Below are 23,342 nucleotides of genomic sequence, written 5' to 3' on the forward strand. Positions count from 1 at the left end.
TTGGTCAGTATGTAAATTTACAGATATTCAGGAAATAATATTTAGTCAACTCTACTCAAATGTCTTATCAATTTCTACTTTATAGTCCTTGATTCACTGCTTAGCTATTCTTTAACTTGCTGTTATTTCCTGATTCACCAGAAATTTTGCACCTTATAGTGAAGTATTTCCATAACAGTAAATAAAAAATGAGAGGCATAGTGTTTTCACTGAACAACCAGACAATAGGTAACCACCATAAGAACAAAGAAACAGTTAAACAAAACTAGAAATGAAAATATCTGTCTCTCTGTCTTTCTCAGTCTAACACACATTGGCAATAGTAGAGACAAACAGCAAATGTTCCAGAAGTTTTTATACAAGTTTATTTGACTTAATAAAATTTAAGTGATGGAGACAGTGTGACACGACTATCACTTGTTTACGCACAAAGTGTGATGTTTTTGATTGAGCTGACTCCAGAGGAATGCATAGTTAAGCCTGAAGGAGCAAACTCCACTTATTTTGTCTGACTGGTGCACATGTAGGAGGAATTGTAATGCTGTGTTTGTATCTGACAAATTTCACTGCCAGTGTGGAATATTAATATGAACAGCAAAATAGAAGAAGGAAATGACCTGTGCAAGAGTAAGTGGTAAATAATTTTGCATCCAAAACAAACCTTGTCCTTGTATACACTGCTGGCTTTCTCCCTGTGGATTCCATCCATTGAATTCCTAACTGCATGATGTTATTACTCATATACCTGCTTGTTGTTTTTGTAGAAGTCATTAAGCCAACTTTACAAGCTCTTTTAATTGATATCTAAGGCAGTTACAAGGCACACCTTAGGTGCTCAGTTTTTTTCAAACAGGGCAGCTTTAGTTTTTTGGGGGGTTTTTTGGTGGGGGGGGGGGTAAAATAAACCAAGTCTCCAGATAGGAGGCCTTCATGTTGATAATAGGAGCATGAGAACTGGGACGTTGGGTGAGCTGGCAAGACAGCTTTCAAGACAATCAGTACTTGGCCCACGGCAAAAAAAAAGCAAACAAAAAAGTTTAAGAGCACAGGTGACTGTTCCCCTGTCTGCCATGAGATGGCAGCACAGTCTGTCATTCAAAAGCAGCATGGCTACTACATGAATGTGACTCTCTTGAGGATTTAATAATAAGAGACTGTATTTCTTGTGTTGTATACTTACTTTAAAGGTCACATATGTCAGAGTCTGAGCATGATAAAAGTCAGTATTCTTACTGAAAGAAGCCAATTAAAATCTTGACAGTGAAACTGAACATAACTGAAATGTTTTCACTCTGCAGTGCACCTGGTCTGTCAAAACAAGTTGTACTTTTCTGTTTTTATGTTCCTGTTGGATAATTGCAAATGCTTTGGAGCTGATGGAGATGAACCCTGCAATCACAGGAAATGGTTGTTCATTCAAAATGTCTCTCATCAAAACAGGGTCACATCTGCCATTCAGGACACTGAGGTCATGTCCTTGGTGTTTTGGAGGTGTTTTGCAACCTGTTACAAACTAACTTTCTATTTTTGGTGGAATTCACATGTGGAAATAGTCTGCCAGGGTATTAATCACAGACTACAACTACTTTTATGTTGAAATTTAGTTCTTCGCTCCAGTATGTAATTTGTGACATGCTTATTACGTGTTTTTTTTTTTTTTTTTTTAATTTAAATGTTAGTGCATGTATATTTTATGTACTGTTTATATATACTTTTCAATATATTTTGATCAATATTATAATTGTTTTTTTTTACTGATTCCATTCATTGCTCACTCATACAGAATACTGTATATGTATTGTGGACTTTCATCACTAGTATAACAGTAAGTCAAGCAGTGATCATTCCATCACTAACAAAGAGGCCGGGAAAGCAATGAAATGTTGCATTAATAAACTAATGTTCTGTGGTCAAGGGGTTCATTGCAAGAACACAATGAGTTTGGCTCAGTCTACTGTGAAACATTAATCAAACTCCATGAGCGCCTGAGGGACTGGAAACATAAACCTAAGAACACCTGAGGGACATTTTTAGAGGAAAACACAGAACATACATGGTGTTTGCATTGTTGGTTATAAAAGCTACAAACATATAGCCTCTTGATCATAAATGCTCAATTAAAACCTGCAGTAAGGCCCACAATCAACAGCAGTTTCATTATTCAGTGCTGGACAATATATAAGAGCTATTGAATGAGTTTGTTGACAATATTTTACTGACTGGGAGCTATAAATGTGTAACTGAGTGCATGTCAGAGCTTGCAGTCAAACATTAAATATGGGCACATGTGTAGACAGACCAGTCAGTGTGATTATTACATATTCAGGGAGCCAGGAGAAATTTACCATTGAATGGGTCTTTCTCAGATAAAGCATTGTTTTTATATGTATATATCCTTTTTATTCAAAATCAATAACTGTGACTTTGCAAGAAGTAAAATGGATTTTGTTCAAAAAATATTGTTGTGATCAGTTTAATGTGACATGACACACATCTGTATGCGTTTATCAAACATAAAATTTGTAACTTCAAACATGGACCCAAAAATCCAATCCACTACACACCAGTGATGCAAAAATTAGACTTTTAGTCAAACATTAACATCTTTCTGTGCTGATTCAGTTTAACCCTGAATATGCAACATCTTAACAAATTAATTTGCTGCACAGTATGTCCACAATTTGACCTCTCTCCATGAAGGTCATCACATCTGCAACCAAAGCCTTCACTGCATAGCATTCTAAACACACGTAAAAAAAAAAAAAAAAAAAAAAAAAAATGCATGCAAATGTATACAATCTAGACTAGAGTGCTATTATTTCATCACACATTTGTCACATTTTATTTTCAAATAACAATATTTGGATCAAATATTTTTTGTGAATAAATGAATAAGATTATAAATAATATTATAAAGTGCTATAGTTTATTCTGAATAGAAGATGAGTAGATTTTGTCCATCACAGACCCAGTCCACAGTGACATGGCTGTAAATAATAGTTGTGTGAAAACAAGCCAAACTTCTCCTGGTATGGTACAAACCTCCCATCTGGTGCTCACACAAAGCTAAGAAAAAGTACTAATGATTGTTTGCAGATGCTTTTTTAATTTCAGTTTTATGACACTTACCTTCAGTGAAACGATTCACAGTGACCCCCGGTGTCTCCTCAGCTTCCTTTTTGGTCTTCATCAGGATTCTTGTGATGCAACCAAAACTCTGCAATATTTTCAAAATTGACACAGAGCTTAGAGTGGATAATGTGGTTCCTGTGTGTGAGTTGCAGCATGAGTGGTCTTTGCAGGCAAGCCCACAGGTAGATGGGACTGGGTTACTGCCAATGAATAACACTTTATTGTCCTCTCTGCCAATCACAGTGAAGCTGACTTTTAAGGTGAGCTTTGGGGAAAGAGGAGACAAAGAGGAGGGGGAGGAAGGTGTGAGGAAACTACTTTTAACCCATGCTGGGACTCCTTGATATTTTAATGGCAAAGTCCTGTAAGACCTTTACCATTTTACTGTTATGCTAAACCATGAATGCAACCATAGAAAAGCATCTCCCTGGAGAAAGGTTAACCTGTTCACTGGAGTATTCATGTAATTCAAATGTCTCCATGCAACAGTCTCTAAATAGGCCTGTATTAGCTCTAGGCTGCTATTACTATATGTCCCCAGCCACTGAATCTCAGTCTTGCTTTGTTTTAATCATTTTTGCAACATAGAGGCACAACCTAAACTTATGCATGTATGTATTGCTCATACAGTCATTCAAGCAGAAGAAGAGTGTGTGTCAGTCTGCATCTAAACTGACTGAAATTAAAAATATCTGCCAGAGGGTATCCCAAGGATTGACTTATGTTAAAAAAAAAGAACTAGATTCTATGACATGTTGTTGTACTTCATTGGAAGTCAGAGGTGTTTATAGCTGTTCCAACTGGTCACACCTGGGCCAGGGTTAAAGGTTGGCAGTCAGTGAGAGGGACCAAACATGACAATCCTTTCAACATGGGGACAACGGTGCACATTTTCAGATGAGCATTTATAGTGTTGCACTTATTTGTACCCAGCAAAAGTGACAGAAATAGCTGTGTAATTAATGAAAACATGTGTTAGAGCAATGAATTCAAACCCTGCTTGCTTTCTCACCTCTTCACAGCTGCCCAATCTCTGTGTGAAGTGGGTGTGAATGTTGGATTGTCAGTTTCTGAAAGTTGCAGAAATTCACAACCCCTCCGGTTTTAATGTTGGGAAAGTGTTAGGGGAACAGATTTCCACCAAGCACTTCTGATGAAGTGTACTGGCACCATAAGGTAGTCCTGCCCATTAGTCCCTAAATGTTACTCCAGAGATTTAGTATTGCTCCTCCATAAAGTTAGAGGTTTATGTGAGAGATGGGTGAAACAAAGAACAATCCAAATGGAAGCAGCACACCCCTAACAATATATATATTTTTCCAATAATACAACTCGGTAGTATCCTTCATTAGACCCTTCCTGCAAACCTCATCTTTCAAACTCCTCACTCAATCTCAATCTGTAAAGGTCTCATATGAGACAGCCTTAGCAACAACATGGAAATCCTTTTAAAAGATGACTGGTATTATATATTAATAAACAAATGTGTTGTTAACACAGCCGGTGATGCAGTGATTAATGAGAGAGCACTTCTGTCAACATTTTGTTTGTGAACATGTACGTAAGACAGGATTCAGTCAGCTCTTAAAACCATTTTGCTATGCTATTGGGTAAAAGTATTAAAGCAGCAGTAGATGGGACATAGCATGTCTACAGATGCTGCTGCCAAATACAGTCCACACTCGACAGGAATTTACAGCAATCATCTACCCTCATGTGTAATCTGTCACTTATTGTGTCATCTTATTCTGTCGCAGACAAACATCATCTGCATTAGAGTGAATGTATTCTGATTGCACAATGTCCTCTTTCCACTTATCTGAAATCTCTTGTGTCAAATACGCCTGTAAAAATTTGCTTGTATTATTATTTTTGTTCCAATTATCACCTGAAAAAACCTGAATCTCACTTTAGTCCACTGACTGATTAATTTCCTCTCACATCATATTGTGGGAATACAGGTTTCACTGAGTACCAACAGTTTTACACTTAATAAAAGTCTCTTCAGTGATTGTTTGAACTTATACACTTAAAAGAAAGGCAGCACTATTCAAATGGAATCTAATGAATATACATGATGATAACACTTCACAAAATGTAACAACTTCTTTAGCCAATTTATAATTTAATTTCCTAAGGACTGAAAACACACATTGTAATGCTGGTTCTCTGACTACAAGCTCACGGAATGACAGTGTAACACAAGGAATAAACAGGTCTTCCATCATTAATTCTGGTGACACCCACACAGTACAGAAATAGCCCAGTCCCACAAGTTTATGAAGTTTGCATGCAGGAATACAAGTACCTGAATTAATATGTGATTACTGCTGCTGGCTGTTGCAGCTCCATCTTTTTAGTTCAAGTCATTACACACAGGGGAGGCCAGCTAGAAGCACTGCCACTTCATTAATAAATCCCACTTCTCAGAAAATATGTTTCTCATTTATTACCTCATTTCAGTTTGTTAGTTAATTGAATTTGTGTGGTGCCTCAACCACAAATTATGGTATGGTTGATAAGCAAGAATACATGAAAAATAGGTATTGAATAACAATTTAAATTTGGAAACTGCTGTAATATATTGTAACACACTGTGACATCACATTACATCGCATAAGTTTAAGAATTTAGATACTTATTCAATGCCAGTATACCATGCACTCATATCATTTCATGGTGTGTCATGAAATGACTGTATGACAGTTTTAACTCTAAGACCATTTTATGTAATTACACAATCAGTTCTAGCATTCCATGCTCTATGTCTCATTATGAACACACATCTCAAACTTTCAGTCTCTACTAGGTTTCCTGCCTTTTCCACAGTATGTGCAGGAATCTAATCAGACAACTGTACTAGACAAGATATTCATTTGGAAAGATATTCATTTAATCTGTCTCTGGGAATTAAAGAGACCTGGCATCACGCGGTTTTGCCTGTCGGATGAAAATGAGCATCATTGTTATATAATTAATTAGGAGTGGACACTTCCAAGTCATAGTTTAGGATTAAGTCATTACAGTTAACTTTGAATTCACCACTGCAGTGTGACCTGCTTAATCTGTGATATAGAACACTGAATCTCAACAGTGATTTTCACACAGTGTTCCCAAAACTCACAATTTCTTAATGTATTTCAATCAAATTTTCCTTTGTAGGCGATGCCAAAGACACCAAAACACAAAACCCTTCCATATATGAATTTCCACAAAGTAAGGAGCCATTCATACCTTATGGATGTATTTTGGTCAGCTGCAGCACAGTAGATTTAGACAATATTTTGTAAAATGGTAAACTCTTGAATCTACAAAGACAATGGAAAGTACTGATCTGTGGTGAAGTATTTCACAACATCCTTAAAATATCTTTGTCTGTGTTGACAAGCTGCCAGTAAACCAGTTCCCTAAAAGCAGTTAATATGTATCTGATTGTACCAGGGAAAGCTTTGAGTTATTCATGTACAAACTGTTTCCTTCAGTCCTCATTATCATAGTACACCAGCAATATCTGACATGAAAGACTAAAGGCAATTATATTCTCTTGCTTGCTTTATTTCATATTTTGGAAGGTTGTATGATAAGCTATGCATTTCTACCATCCTTTCCACTTAATGCAAATTTGCAAGTGCAACAACAGTGGAAATTATTTTTCCAAAATTGAATAGCTTGTGCATTTTAATAAATGAGCAAGCTGAATAAATAATTTCTGTGTGGTGATACGGTGATTTGGACTTCTTATCTGACCCCAGGAGATCATCAATACCCATTTTCCAAATGCGGTGCTTGCATGGCAGTGTGAGCCTTATCCCAGTGGCTGAGTTTGAGAGGAGGTTATAGAAGGCTCTTGTCTCCTCACCCCAAATATTTAACAGGTAATACATAAAATATTCCCTTTAATGTGAATGTAGTCCTTGCATAATTTTATAGTAACACACAGAATACAACCACTGTAGAAGACTATGAAACTATATATTCTCATCTAAGACCTTTTTTTTTTTGGCGTTTTTGCTTTAAAAATGATTTAAACAATTAATCACTGATCAAAACTGCTGCTAATTAATTTCTGTCAACTGTCGACTAATCACTTAGTCAGCTTCACTTCTGTAGAATGTGAAAATAATGAAATTGTCATGTATGGGTCAGTAGGGCCCAACAACAACCCGGCATCGATGGACTAAAAAATACACCACTATGAGTCAGACTCTGCTCTATAGTTTCCGGCCACAGGTGGTAGCAGCGAGCACTACCTGTTCAGTGGATAAGCAACGAAGAAATTACGGGCCACCTTTGTCAGGTGATTGTGATGAGTTTAATGGGATTTACTTTCACACAGTAGGAATAAACCTTGTATTTGTAACATTACACATAGGTGACACCGATCTAAATGATCTTGAACTGTTACTAAAAAGCTTCTTTGTCCTCCGGCGGCTTTGTATGTTAATGATCATCTGATCTGCAACTTTTATTAGCACCGAGTGTTTGTTACTAGTGCTGATTTGGCTAGCCGTCCCCATAGCATGTTGGCAGTGTGACTGTTCATCGGGGATAGGTGGAAGTCAAAGTTGTGCTGGAAGTTTATTCTTTTTTATCCATGAAAACAGTCAGCAGCAAGTACTGTCATCGGGAGTGGAGTTAATTTACTTGGTACTGGATAAGATGACCAAGTCCAAGGAACGTGACCAGCAACAGCTCCAAGCAGAGATGGCTGGACTTCAGAGGGAAGCGACAGTCAATTCACCCGTTTCAGCCCGGCGACAAATCTGTGGCACACTAATGTCATTTTAGTTTAGGAGGAACACATTTTCTATCAGTGACTGGTTGTACTCATAGACTGTATATAAAGAGGTTGTACTGCCGCCTCCTGACTCGTCAAACTGTGCCCTGGGAAGACTTTATTTGCTGTCTGCATTTTGAATGGACTGTTACCTGTAAATTGTTGACATGGCAACGGCTCAACTTACCGACTTGGACACGTGGTCAAGAAGATGCCCTCCTAAAGGTAAGGTAACTGGTTCCTTTAAATATGTGCGGAGTGTATCAGGTGTTTGCTCATTGTGGCATATGTTTGTGTTTATTTGTTTATACAGCACCTGCTACTTGTTGTGAACATAATTTGTGTTTTACAGTCATAACTGTACTTGACACTCACATATCAACTTGTTGCTGAGTGGTATGGCTTGTCTTTGACAGTCTGTTGCCTTTGTTTGGGTGTTTTGAATGAGTGCTATGAGGTTCTGAAGTAGGCAGTGGTGGGCTTCAGCAGTCATTCAGATAGACTAGCTCAGCTGCATTAACATACAACTTAACATAAGGTAGATGTCCATGGGATGATTGAGCTTTCTCTGCAGTGATTTGTCATTTAGGTTTAAGATTGACCTGTGGTTCAACATGCTTTTTTGCGCAGTTACTTAATGATGTCAATACACTGAGTTTTGTGCAGTGAATCTATGGTGCAAACCATAGTACTTTGTCATGCTGATTAACAGTAGTAATGTTCTCTTTAACTGTAAGTAATATGTGGCATTAACATTGTGGTAAATCATTACCTACAATGAACATTAGAATTTATGGTGCCCTGAGGTTTCAAGGGGTCATCCCAGTGGCCATCTACAGATGCAAAGAGTCATACTAGGACTAAGGAGCCTTACACAATCCTGGGAAAGTCCATTGCTTACAGAGCAACAGTCTGTCCAGGGTTTACCCTGCCTCTCAGGATAGGCTGCAACCCCCACCCCCCACTCCTGTGACCCTTAAGGATAAGTGGGATGGATGGATGGATCGATGGTTGACAGAGAAACAAAGTGGCTGGCGCGCTGAATGTATTAGAGGAGATACATGGTTGTCCATACACCAGACTATCAGCAGAGTAATCGTGACAAGAATAGATGTAGTGGACAAAGACAGATAATTGTTAGTTACAGCCAACTAGAACTATAATTTCTGATTTTATTTAACGGTTCCTATTCATTCAAAAGTAAACTTGTTTTTTTGACCTTATGCATACAGCCAATATGGCTGGCATTACTGCAGTCCCAAAGAGAAATGGAGTTTTATGAAAACATATAACATATTTATTTTCATTTAAGAGAAAGTATTGTGTGCACCAAGCCCTTACTGACATAACACACCCAACAATTTGTACAGGCAGTGAAGCAACAGAGCCCAAGTATTGTGCCCATCCCTGGTAGCATGCCTGTGTGACACAGCTATGCAGCCACAGTGGACAGACTGAGCACAAACTGTGCTCATCTGTAGCTAAGGAAAATGTGATCTTTAGACTAGAGTGTCTTGTAGCTCTTGAATGTAACCTTTCCTCTGAAGGTTGCAAAAAGTTGGTGCTGAATAAACTCATTGTGCCTTATTTAGACTTATTGTGTCTTTCACTGAAATTTTAGTTGTGAAGATCAAATCACACCTTGTTGAAAAACTTCTTTGACCCAAAATAAATCCAGAGGTATTATTTGTGTGAAGCTCACCTTTTGTTTATTCTGTGCTGTGACAATGTGATATCAACAGGTTACACTCTCAGTGATAACTGTCAGCTGTGATACAAAGCTGTGTGTGCAGATAAGTTTGGCAACTGTATGTTTGAGTATGTGAAACACTGCAGTAGCAATGTTGTGGGAGACAACAAAAAGACGGCAGTTGGCACTAGTCAAAGCTGTGAAAACCTGCGAAAACAGGCTCTAAAGGTACAGAAGCTGAACTAATTTGCAAGTAGAGCCAGGTGTCAAAAACAACATGCAGGTTCTTAAAAATACAGAGTGTGTAACAATTCTTCAGAAAACACTAGTGTACATGACCAATCAGTGATACTCAATGCTGATTGAACTTTCTTCCTCCAGAGCAGGGACTTTTTTGAGGGGGTTAAAACTATCTCCCTGGAACTTAATGTAGACCCTGGTTCCTCTGGTGGAAATGCACGTAGGGGAACGGAGTTCCTCAAATAGTTCTTGTTCTCCAGGAAAGGTTTTTACAAGCGAAACGTGACGTCCATCCATAGTTATCAGATTAGTTGAATGCCTTAATTGCATATAAACATTTCTTTAAGAGTTGTGACATGGTTTAAGCTGTGATCTAGGAAAGAAAATGTATTGTTTTAGTCTGTACTGGCAGACACTAAGCTTTACACAACTTGTTAAAGCTGATCACACAATTATAGAGTGTCAGAGATGAGCAGGGCTTTGAAATGTGTTACTACAGCCTGTGTGCATCTTTTGGTTCACAATGAATTTGGCCATTCTGATAAAGACAGGTGTTATGAAGAGGTCACAGGTGCTTTGGAGTTAATGAGCAACAATTAGGTAATCAGTCACCCTGGATACTGTTGACCCTGTCAGAGATGTTACCGCTCTGTCTCCGGCAGTCTAGTTTGAACAGGATAATAGACCACTGTGAGACTGAGGCGTGAACTCTGAGCTTCACCAAAATTGGGGCATAATGATACAGATAGATGACATATTTTCTGGTTGAGCAGGCCTGAGGCAGCGAGGCAGTACTAATAAGGCGACAGGGAAAACTTGGATCAAGGTAGTTTGGCGGAGACTACTCTGTGGCACAGGAAGGTTGAGAAGAAGTTCCTGCCAGTCTTTTGTCTACAAAGTACAAAGGAAATATCAGCTTCTCTCTTTTGGGCTTTCATTAATCATTTTTGCTGTATTTTGAGGCCTTGTTTTCCTTTTAGAACTTGTTGACAGTAAAAGACACAGCTTGCAGTGAAACTAAGAATTATGACTGCATTATATCTAAAATTGTTTTATTAACAATTATTGAGTAAAATTTTAATCAGTTTGATTAAGTGCTTAGTCTATGAACATCAAGAATAATAAAAGAATAAATTAATATGCCTTTCTCACTATTATTACAGTACAACAGTTTAAAACCCAAAGATGTTCGATTTACAAAGATAAGCACATAATCACATGAGCCTGAGTCTGACCTATTCATTGTCTTTGTAAATATTTTAAGAAAAATATGTTTTAAATTCATCAAAATCTAGTTTCTAGCAGCACAAAAGCTTAAAAGGTAGATACAGTCTAATAATGTGGCAAGATTCAGAAAACAATATGTTTTATTTCTTCACAAGCCACTGCATAATTCTCAAGTATAATAATAATTGAATTGTGGCTTTTTTATTTCCCTTGCCAGCTCTTCTTTATGTATTTTGTCATGAAAAGGAAACTTTCTACTTTTAGATTTTCATTTCATTCTGTTTGCAGTCTGCAAAATATGAAAGCATGCATTAGGAGAACTTAATAAATGTCATTTGCATTTGCCATTTCCTAATGGCATTTCTCCTTGGTCTGTATGAAACTTGACATTTCTTTATAGTATGTTTAAGTACCTATGTAGACTCTCAGTAGGTGTCCCCTGGGGTTGCCATAACTGCAGAGAGCCTCAGTTACTGCAAGTAGCTTTAACAGCTCTGAATATCAGACCTCCTGTAAAGATTGCTGCAGAAAATGTCAGTGTGAAAAACATATTGGATTATTCTCACTGCAGGAAGAGCACTATTTTGATTTCAGTGAAAGCAACACCGATATGGATGTACTATAAACACTAATTGTTCCAAGTGTTCTGGAGCATTTATGTTGTGAATTCTGGAGTGATGTTGTACTGCTTGCCCAAAGCATTAGGGGGCAGTATAACCCCAGCTCAGTGTCTCTCAAAGGAACCACACAAACTAGAAATGTGTCTTTTGTGGTCTCTCTCTTCACTTGCAAATAAGATTGTTGCTGTAATACTGCTGAAATGGCTGCGGCCTGAAGTGGTACTGAACATTTTGCTAAGAACATAATGACTAGTAAGTATGGTTGATTGTGTCAGGTCCTCTACTGATTGCCATGCTTTGTGTTTTGATTGCTAATTGCTCCCTTCACACTGGTTTCTTACATACCTCCACTTAACCTGTGTGTGCGTTTCCCATGGTCAATCTTAATTATAGAATACCATTAAAGCAGAATTTTCCTAAAAGAAAAACATGAAGATTGGCTCAAGATTATAGCAAAAATTATTTATTAGAGCTGAGATGATTAGTCGATCAACAGGAAATTAAGTGGTCACTATTTTTTTTTTCAATTGAGTAGCTGTTTCAGTAATTTTTATGAGAACACATTCTCTGGTTCCAGCTTCTCAAATGCATACAAGATGTTGTTTTTCTTTGTCCAATGTGATAATAAGCTGAAAATGTGTGGTTTTTAAACAGTTGGTTAGACAAAACAAAACATTTAAATATGTCACCATAGGCCCTTTGAAATGATGTCTGACATTTTATTTGGAAAAACTAAACTGATTAATTGAGAAAATAAGTAGCAGACTAATTAGTAATTAATGTTTCCTTAATATTGATATCTTACTGTGTTGTAAAGTGTGTGAAATGTAATAAGTTCTTGAGTTCTTGGCATATCCCAGTTTTTGTACATGAAAGCCTGTGATAATGTTGTTTTGGGCAAAGAGGAAGAATGCAAAGGTGGTTTTATCAAGGCTCACTGGATTAGGTGATATGCTACTAATGGGCAGGTGCTGTCTCGACTTACATCTGGAACTAAAGCTGTGGAAAAGTTGTTTTGTAGTGGATGTCTGCAGGAGAGGCAGAGACAGAAAGAGAACATGCCAACCTCTAGCCCATATCTTTGCCCATGCAGAGACTTTTCTTGAGGGCAAATTGCTGCTTGGTCTAGTCTGAATGGCTTTTCTACAGTGATAGTGACTGAGTGAGGGCATGGCTGGTATCAGAAGGGGATATGAACTGACATCCCCATACACTCAACCCACCAGCCTGTTGCCTTCAGAATGTCTCATTTAGCAGCAGAGCAGAAATACAGACAGAAATGCTCTGAAAGATTACTGTCAGCAAACTGGTCCAAGGTCAGGGTTTTGAATCACTGGGAATATGTTTTTTGGGCAACTTTGAATGCTTGTTGTGCAACTGTGGACCTATACATGGCGTGCATTATCATGTGGCAGAACAGTTGATAATGGGGTGTTTTGACAAGTTTACCAAGTAATGTCTAAGAATAGGTTGGCTGATTATGTTCCACTCCTTTTGCACCATGAATAATGTAGTGCTTTAAAGGTGTTGTATGTAAATTTTGCTATTGCTATTGCTACATGTTTACCCACCAGTCTAGACAAAGTGAGTCGTTGCAAGTTCAGTATGTATTTTATTTTTTTTAACAACCAGGTAATTCACTTTATTGCACCAGAAGCTATGCGTCTGTTGATTCAGTTTTCTTTCTAACTGAAACTTAGGTGCAATTAAATCCCCCAGGAAATAAAAATAACCTTGTGCTTGCACTTGGCTTTGGATTTTCTACATTTGCACTTTAAAAGGGAGAAAAACTGTACCTGTCAAATGTACACTGGTCCATCTGTGAATATACTGAGGTGTAACAGGAAGCAGAAGAACTACAGCAGCATTATCTGTTTGGCTTTTCTTTGTCTGAACCCCAAGGTTAATACTTAGGGAGTAGGACAGTTCAGTCATTCATTCATTCATTCATTCAGAAAAGGACGTTGTAATCACTGATCATGGGAGTATTTTCAAGCAAACATGCTCCACTGACCTGGCTGTTTCATTGAGCAGTGACAGGTGATTATTTAAATTGCTAATTAACTATTATTATGTCCACTTAAGTCATAAAGGGAAAGATATACATGAGGTTATAAACTGTTTTTATTTCTCAGTATAATTGAGTCATAGGATGAGTTTTGTGTGGTGTAACTCCACTAAGGGTTGCTATGTTCCTGATATTTTGTACGCTGAATTTCTGTACTTGATGTCACCACCTGCACACATACTGCGCAACACTGACTCACAGTAAGCCACTGTGGTTGAAGACAGAAGCAGCAGTTTAATGACTGAAATATAATCCCTACAGTCTCTGTTTGCCTTAATTTATTTTGCACTTAAATCAGTAATGATTATTGGATTATTTATCTGCATTTTGATTATTAGATATCTGATAATTGTAAGTTTTACTTGGTTAATTCAGAGTCCACTACTGTTGCTGATATTTTTATGATGTATGTTTGGTTTAAATGCAAAGTGAAGTACCCATACACATATTTGAAATTCAGTTCTTACACAATAATTCCCTTATGTAAATCCTTGTAGAGATTATAGGATGGCAGTGACTTTGTGGTGGTGGGACATGATTTAAACCAAGGGATGATTGGGGATGGCATTTTTGAAATGTCAAAAGGGGTGAGAAGTGCAGAGCTGCCAGCTGGCTTATCTGTAGTTCGTCCCTGTACTGTAGTATCACACTATCGGGGATATAGATTTCATTCCATGAGGAGAGGGGTTGTGCTCAGGGGTGGGTACTTCCTGCTGCTGCTGTTGGGGAGACAATAGAGAATATCAGAGAAACTGAGCCTGTGGTTTGAGGTGTAACTGCACAGTCAGATAAAAGTAGCACTATTTCTTATTCAGTGTTATGGCAGAATAACTGGCAGACTGGAGTTGAGGTGAGGTCACTGTGAACCCAACAACCTCCTCATGCTTTGAGATACCTGCCTACAGTATACAGTCATGTGAAAAAATTAAGACACCCTATCAAAGCCTGTGTGGTTTTTAACATATTTGATATATGGATATTTAATATCCATATAATTTTATACTATAATACTGAGAAATTCAAGTAATATAACTAAACAATTAAAACTGAAGATTTTTTTAAGCAGTTTCTGGTGAGGAATAAATTAGGACATCCCCACATTTATTCCCACTTAATATGGCTAAAATCACACATAGGTGTATCACATCAGGTGCACATGATTAGCATTTTGAAGGGGGCTTGCCCTATTTAAACCTCAGACATTTAGTTTGGTGTGCTCCTGACAGTTGAAGTGAGAGTGACTACCATGGTGAGTTTCAAAAGGGCTGTCTGAGGCCTTCAGAAAGAAGATTGTAGCAGCCTATGAGTGTGGTAAAGGATTTTAAAAGATCTCATAAGAATTTGAAATCAGCCACTCCACTATTCGGAAAAAAGTCAAGAAGTGGAGGACATTCAAAACAACTGCCAACAGGCCCAGGTCTGGCCGTCCAAGCAAGTTCACCCCAAGAGCAGGCCGCAAGATGCCAAAAGTAGTCACCAAAACCCTAAAATGTCATCACAGGACCTACAGCAGGCTCTTGCTACTGTTGATGTGAAAGTTATATATACTATATATATTGTGTTCCATCAAAATGTTATAAACAACCTGCCATATTTTTTGGGTTAGTTTTAGTTTTATCAAGAAGTACAAAGGTTACATCTTTGAAACCTTAATGTTGAAAACTGACATTGATAACTTTCTTTCTTTTCTATGAATGTTGCAGTCCTAATATTTGTCTGTGTACAATTGTGTTATGTTCAGTAACATTATTTTAATGGTAACTTTAAAAATGTTTTCTCTCTACAGTATCTTAAACAAGCAATTTACCAGGGAATGTGTAAATAGGCAACACATTTGCCATAGCAGCTTTCAAAGGCGAAAATATACTCATGTTGTTTTTGCATGTTGCACCCAAGGGGCTGAAACAGTTTTTAAAGTGAGCATTATTAGTGATCAGTGATGGGATGACCCACATGCCCATTCACCATCCCAAAGTCCACACCTTTACTCTTCGTCACCCTACATAAAGGGCGGACTACTTCATGTGTTATTACTGGACTGTCAGTGTTTCATAGAATACTGCCACATTTCTCTACTTTGAGGCAGTAAATGAGTTTCTCTGTTTGTTACTATGACTGAGAGTCATGGTACTGTATACAAAGTGTCAGCCAGCTCACTATGAAATAGTGTGGCAATAATTGTGAAAGTGCCTCTGGAGGAGGGGCATTTGCTCAGAAAATGGCCTCCACAGGGAGAATTTCAAGTATCGAGCCATGTAGCGAGCTCCCATGAGGCCCCACTTGAGACCCATAGGGGGTAAAGGCCAGTGAAGGATTGGTTAATAGTGGGCAGTCATTACTGTCCAGCTGCTCCCCCTCCGATGCTGTCCTGCTCAGGAGCATGAAGGCGTCTTCTACAGCACAGCTGCTGGCAACTGTAACAAAAATTCATACACAGTGAGAGTTAAATCTACATGCTCACAAGCACCTGTAAACTCATGCACATATGGAAATTGCTTTAGGTACACAGTCTTCCTCCTGTCAGAAAACAAACAGTAGGATGAGAAAAAAAATCACCTTTTACAAGACAGATTTGTGCTTGTGGATTCATGCAAACACACATAAAGACACAGATATACATGGACACACACAGATTACAGACACAAAAACAGATGTCTGCAGACATACGCCTACATGCTTCACACACATACGCATGACAACACAGACTTTCCTACAAACACAGATGTGAGCAGACAAACGTGAACGTACTCGTACATCTGGAGGAGTATATCTGCATCAAAATATGCAACACTGTTTTCAACTCATGGAGACACTTGTCAGAGATCGAAAGGCACACAGTTTTGTCCTACAAATATTCACTACTGCATGTGAACAAATAGGTCAGCCCATTAATGGAGACAGGGAGGTAAAAACTGAGGCAAGGGGGTTTTATGATCATATCAAACAAGACTAAATCTCCTCACATAATTACACGAGAAGTCTACGCAAGCCAAACAAAGCACGATGTCTACTGTCTAGGATATCCATGTTTTTGAAGAAAGGATTACAAATGTCACACTGGATGGTAATAATGACTTTGCATTAGATTTGCCTCACTGTGAGGACTGGACAGCAGCAGGATCTGACTCTTGTAGGGAGACACAGTGATGCCCTTCAGACAGATTATTAGTCCTGAGTTATGCTGATTAAAAACCACACAGAGTAAACAATGCCCTTTCTGGGGATTACAGACTCCAAGACAGATGCATAGTATGGAGATGCAATTTTGAGTCATTTTCATGCATATTTGTTTTCAAACTGTTAAAATCAGCTGCATTATGTTTTCTTATTATAGTGAAGGTTGTTACTTAAATTTCTTCATGTTTGACTCTCCCTCAATAGGCTTAACAAGGCAATTTTAGCTGTCATTTTCATTATTATTTATGCATATGCTGAAGTAGATATGTGTCCATTGTGTCTCAAAACATATTTCTGTCATTCTGTATTTTCATCTCAAGTAAAATGTCATGATCCTTTCCATAAAAATGATTAGAATTGACATTCTAATGAGAGCTCACTACCACATCAATTTGTTTTGCTTTGGCAGACAACTTAAGAGTGAACAGTTCAAACCCTCCTGTTGCTCCACTATTTAATCATCATCATTACTCACTTCCCTCATACATTTTTGATTTACAGCGTATACTGTTTCTGAAGAGTGAACCTTGAATAGGTTTTCTTTGTGATTGCAGTGAGTTTTAATCACGCTTATCATTGGAAGTGAAACCGTGTTGTTGTTACTAACAAGTCATTATGTTGGCGAGGAAAGCAATGAGAAAATTAAGCTGACATATGTCACAAGTCCTGGCTGTACTTTGTTGCAGTGTTTACAGCAATTAGCAGGAGGAATCAATTTCAATTCTTCCTTGCAAACACGAGATATGGAAAAAAACACAGGAGCTGAATGGAGTCTGAAAATACAAGTAGTGAAAAAGTATGTTGATATGTTTCAGGTAAAATGATCCAGTGGTAAATGGCAAGAGGTTTCAACACCCCAGAGCAACATTTGATTGTTGCTATTGATCGGTGTTGGATTCAGGTAGAAACTGCAAAGAATGGAGGGGCAAGGGCGACGGAGGGTGAATGAATCCAAGTGATAGTCCCTAACACACACACATGGAAGTTATAGAGAAATACAAGGCATATTAGAAGAGAATGGAGGAAAGAAGAAGGAAAGAAAGTAACAGTGGATGACATCATATTTCTTCTTTTGCTTTGTGTTTTGTTGTTTCTGGATATCTTACCTGCCCAATTCGTAAGGCAGTTCTTCCATCCAGTGCTAATAACCTAAATACGCTGTGAGCCATCTTTGCTGCAAAACTACATTAAGATGTTTTACCTCAAAGGAGGTCATGGATAAACGTAAACACTAAATCATATTAAATCTGAAACAACATTTCTGTGAAGCCCATCAATGTCAACACAGGTTGTTGTCATAAATATTTGAAAATCCTACATCTAGCAATATGAGTCCATACTAACATCATACCATGAAATATCCAGTGAGTGCAGGGGTTTACAAATATCTACCCAGTGGATTAAAACATGATGCTTTAGTCATTGACAGTATGGTGGATATGACAACTGAAGATATATACATGTAGGTTTCTGTAAAAGCTTAGGGATCAGTAAAGCTATGTTCAGGACATACTTAAGATGCATTAATACATACAGTTGCTCTCTTATTTGCCACTTAGGATGTGAAACCATTTGCAAATAATTCCTTATCTCTTGCATATAGTGACTTCCAATCTGTTATACTTACTTAACACATCAAAGACATGTTCTTCATGTTAAGACTGATCAAAAAGTGATAATATGCTTATCTGTCCCCAGTGGTTTCTGGTGTTATGATGTCTTTTTCTGGAAACTGCACTCAGAGGGCAGTTCATAAGGTACATCTGGCTAATACTAATGCAGTCGAATACAACAGATTATAATATTCAGCTTGTCTTGAAACTGTTTTAGAGAGGTGTTGATTTAACTGTATCATATTTTGGAATATGTAGTGTGAGGTGTGACCTGTATAACATTAAGCAGGTTTTAGCCTACCCTCACTGATATAAATGATGTGGACAAAATAATTGAAACACCTGTCTAATGCAATACAGTTCAACAGCAGCACAAACTGCAGCCTGAATATGCAGCTTTAAAGTGCCGAATGATATTAAAAAAAATATGGCCACTGGGTCACATTCAGCTTTAAATGTGTCTCAGTTATGCCTAACTGTCATTCTTAATTAAAATTGTTGAGCATTTTAATTATGAATTGAATTGTTGATTTCTTGTCATTTAGCCAGCCTCATTTTACTATTTTACTATATTACCTGCTGTCATTCATAAACTCTTTCTGGTACTGTGTTTGTATTTAGTTTCATTAACATATGCATTTGTTCAGTGTGTAATTAACCTTAATCACTGACAATGAGCTGTACTACATAGTAGGGCATCATTAGAAAAGATGAGATGTAACAACACAGGAAAACTGGGAATGATGGTATGCAGTGGTTGTGAAGTGACCTTCATCAGACATGAATGTTTAAATCAAATTCCTTCTTTTACATATTTGATGAGGTCCATGAAGTTTTCTCTGGGAATTTTTTAATCTTCCTCATGCATACTGCGGTTGTAATTGGAGTGACAAGATTTTATGGGAGTGAACCTCCAATTTGATAAATTGTATCATGGGTCATCAGTGATAAGAGATGACTCTAAGCTATGTTTGTTTTTTTCCAGAACGCTGCACACTGAAAATGAAAATGCATCACTCATGGAGTGATGAGTCTGGTATAAATCTGCTCAGCAGATCATATTCTGAGCATTCGGATTCATCACAGCAACCTGTTTCTCATCTACACTTGTAGTTTAAAGAGCACAGTTCCTCTCTGTGGTGCTGTATTTTGGAAGTCACTGCCCTAGCTGATTTCACTGTAAATGGTGCAGTATCACCAGGATGCAAACAAAATGTTGCATTTGTGACTTAATTTTGATAGAGAGCATTATAGACCTAATCCCTACTATTTTGCTGGAAAATTAATCTGCAACAATTTTGACTGTTTCAGTTGCTTAATCAGTTCTATGTTTTGTCAATCAAACTAAGTAAGCCATTAAGAGACACCACCTTGGGTCATAGCCATATTTCACTATTTTGTGTACTTCATATACTAAATAAATAATTGGTTGTTCAAAAATATAATGAACATGTCAATCAGCAATGAACATAATCATCCCTAATTGCAGCCATAGGTGGCTTGTATCAGCACATTAATATGCTTTTTCAAAACACAGAACCAAAAAGGGATATGTGTTAGCCCAAACTGCAAGTTAATCAGTTTAATAACTGAAAAATTATTTAATCCGTTATGGAGAACACTTGAAAATCATGACAACATATGACAAATACTCAACCTGCTGTACATTACCATAGAGGGACATTGGTCAAACACTGAAAATGACCATCAGGCATAAACAGTTTGAGGAAAGCTGCCATAATTGGTGTGTTACATAACCATCCATTGTAGTGGTGTTTAAAGGTGATTTAGGTCTGGCCTAGAGTTGGTCCACCACTTTGGATGAGTTGGCAAAAAAATTGGAACAAAAATTCATCTTCCCCACAGGGTGGATTGAATTTTTGTGAAAACTGGAGATCGTTTAACTTTTCATATAGCATCATCATCAAATCACAGTTTTGATGTTTATTATTCTAGTTAGCAATACTTGCTATAACCTCATGTCATACTGCTGACTACTACCCCAATTTTAAGCGACAATCCACTGTGGACTTAGATGCATAATGAGATTATATTTGGTGGATAGTGGAAAACAGCAGCCCCCCTCCTGCCAATCCAAAGTAGAAAACACCAATATTGCCACGTTGCAGCCTCAAGAGAAACTGCTCACTGTCTGAAAACACCTTTACTCATGTTGGATCATGTTTTCTACTCCTGAAGCAGAAAAAGCAAAAAAAGCTTGGTAAAATTGAATTTTCACTGGATTGGCCTCCATATCAAGTTAATAATGAGGTCAAGCAAACCTGCACTTTTGTGGTTGGTGTAAGCAAATATTTCATAATATGTATGAAAGTATTGAAAAGATTTTAACTGTAAGGGCATGCAGTAAAAAAGCTAAATCCCAAATCATAATTGCTCTTGTGGTAAATGTATTTTTAAAAATTTGTTTTTAATTAAATTGCAATTGGAGCAATTTTTAATTTGTTCACTGGCAGTATTTTTTGCTCTTGTTGCCTGACATGCAGTCATGATCCGTGACAGCACAGTTTGTTTCAACCTCACATTTAAATAACAAGAAGATAATTAGTTCACCCCGTGTCACATCATCAGGTGTTAATTATGTGGGCTGTTGTGACTGTTGATTGTCTGTTTCCAGTGAACTAAAAGCAAAATGTAAACAGTGAAACAGTGGAAAATTATGAGCTATTGTTAGCAGAAATCAGCTGCTTCATGTCATCAATTTTCCCTCTGAGTGTAATTGTAGCTATTTTCACGTCTTAAGCCTTTTAAGATTATACTGGATTCCAAACAAACTCAATGTTTTACCAGGGTTATGCACTCCATTGGCCCATTTATTTAATGACAACATCTAATGATATATGATATCGGTTTGGCCCACTCATGGTGCTACATCTGTCCATTTATACCAACATTTACTTATGTAGTCTTTAACAGCTGCCTGACTGTATGAGCTGGTCTGTGAAGTAGTGTTCCGCATAGTTAAAGTTGTCATGTAATGGATAAATTAAAATTTTAACATATGCACTGCTTGTATTAGCATGTTGCAAAGTCCTTAGGGTTGCCATTTGTTTCAATGGGTCTTAAATAATAATTCTGGTCCAGGAAAGCAGTATAAGGAGAGTATAAGTAACTTGAAGAGAAGCAGCTGGTGAGATTTTAGTGAGACAGATCAGGTTGAGGTCACAATTTGCTGGATTATGTTGTAAATCCTGTTCTTTTCTGGCTTCTAACAATGCACTCCAGAGTACTCCTGGAGGCTGTGTGAGTGTTAGTTAAGGTAAACATGTATTTATTTGAATTGCTTCAGTCTCCTCAGGAGAAGTAACAGAGTGTTTACTTCAACAGAACCAATCAAAGCTTTTGTTGTGAAAAAAAGGTGGAATGATGCTAACACATACGCATAATGATCTGAGAACTTTTATTTTTCAGCACCTCTTGTCCTGTTCAGAATTCAGTGGCACGTTCCCAGAACAGAAAATACTGAATCATTCATAACTGTCTAATCTCAAACAGGCTCTGCACCGGTGTTGGCGACACTCAATACGTCAAACCATTCACTTCCCTCTCCAGCACAAAAACTCAGAGCCGCTGTATAGCAATGTCCACATACACAATGAGAAATAAAAGGGTATTACGCTCACAAACACATAGTACGGCAGCTACAGGTAAAGAGTTACTGCTTTTCTGATTATTTCCTTTCAAGTCCAAGAACTTGTCTCTGCTGATAAAAACCAGGGACTTGTGTTTTCTACGAATAGCTGCTGTAGCTTTAGCAATAACAAATAAGTTGGTGTGAGAGAGTCTGACAAAGGGCAACAGTTTGATTGAGAGGGCAATTATTACGTCACTGTTGATCTCACGTAGTCTGGTTTGCCACATCTCTTGTGGATAGTGCTGCTGCTGGACATTTTAGAATCAGGGCCTTTGTCTGCTTTGTCTGAGGGAAGTTTAGCTCTATTGTCTCTTTGTCACTCTACTATTCCAGTATTGATCAGATATAATGGTCCTCTTTCAGTCACTTGAAGAGAGTGGTATTAAAGCCTCATATACTCTAGCAGCTCTCCAGTCACGTTGTGTGTGGAGTACAGAGCAGACACAGAGTTCACTGGTTTACTCCAACCATTTTCTTTTACAGTAATTCAGATAAGAGCTTCAGTTGATAATACAAATCTTCACATGAACTGACACACTTCATGTCTTTGTATCATACATATCTGCTTTATATTTCATAATAATTCTTGAGAATGGATACAGTTGGATAGCTGAGAGCTGGGATTAGTCCACAAAAGCAGTACTCTGACTTCATTTTGGCTTTACTTGATTGCAATGACAATGTACAAATGTACAGACTGGCTTCGATCTGCAGAAGTCTCCCACACTCTGAGTGAGAACCCTGGCAGGTGGAACTGGACCACTGAGACACAAAAATAGAAAAACATAACTGCTGTACATATTTAGAGGGAGGAGTAACGTCACACGGTCCATTTTCCTCTGAACTGCGCAGGTCCTCCCATCTGCTTGGTACTAGGAGGGTTGTCAGCATGCTCCCCTGCTGTCTTTAGTGTCCATTGTTTAGCAGATGAAGGAGCAACACCAGAAGACTGAAGGCAGCTTGAAGCATTAGGCTGGGGGGTGAAGCAGAGTTTGGGAGGCTGTTGGATGGCAGGGTGGCCTGGCCCACTAGCAGTTCATTTCCCAAAGCCTGGGAGGAGACAGAGAGATCAGTTTATGGCCCACCCTTTTTTTGATGGTGCTAATAATATGCTAATATTATCTTAAGTTAAGTCACGTAATCATC

At 37.9% G+C, this 23,342-nt stretch overlaps 1 protein-coding gene and 1 long non-coding RNA gene across 2 annotated transcripts in view; one reads left to right on the forward strand and one right to left on the reverse strand.

Moving 5' to 3' along the window:
- Positions 1–7,405: 7,405 nt before the first annotated feature.
- Positions 7,406–23,342, forward strand: part of LOC108895361 (uncharacterized) — a 77,695-nt gene continuing 61,758 nt past the window's right edge. The window contains exon 1 of the long non-coding RNA XR_007813697.1: positions 7,406–8,139. This is a non-coding gene — a long non-coding RNA (uncharacterized LOC108895361). The remainder of the gene's footprint in view (positions 8,140–23,342) is intronic.
- The window catches only part of gfra4b (GDNF family receptor alpha 4b), a 40,127-nt gene continuing 36,896 nt past the window's right edge, over positions 20,112–23,342 (reverse strand). Inside the window, exon 8 of the mRNA XM_018694128.2 lies at positions 20,112–23,246. Within this exon, the coding sequence (XP_018549644.1) occupies positions 23,103–23,246 (144 nt within the window). The 3' untranslated portion in view covers positions 20,112–23,102. The remainder of the gene's footprint in view (positions 23,247–23,342) is intronic.

Source organism: Lates calcarifer, linkage group LG8, assembly GCF_001640805.2.
Source record: "Lates calcarifer isolate ASB-BC8 linkage group LG8, TLL_Latcal_v3, whole genome shotgun sequence".
NCBI classification, from domain to species: domain Eukaryota; kingdom Metazoa; phylum Chordata; class Actinopteri; family Centropomidae; genus Lates; species Lates calcarifer.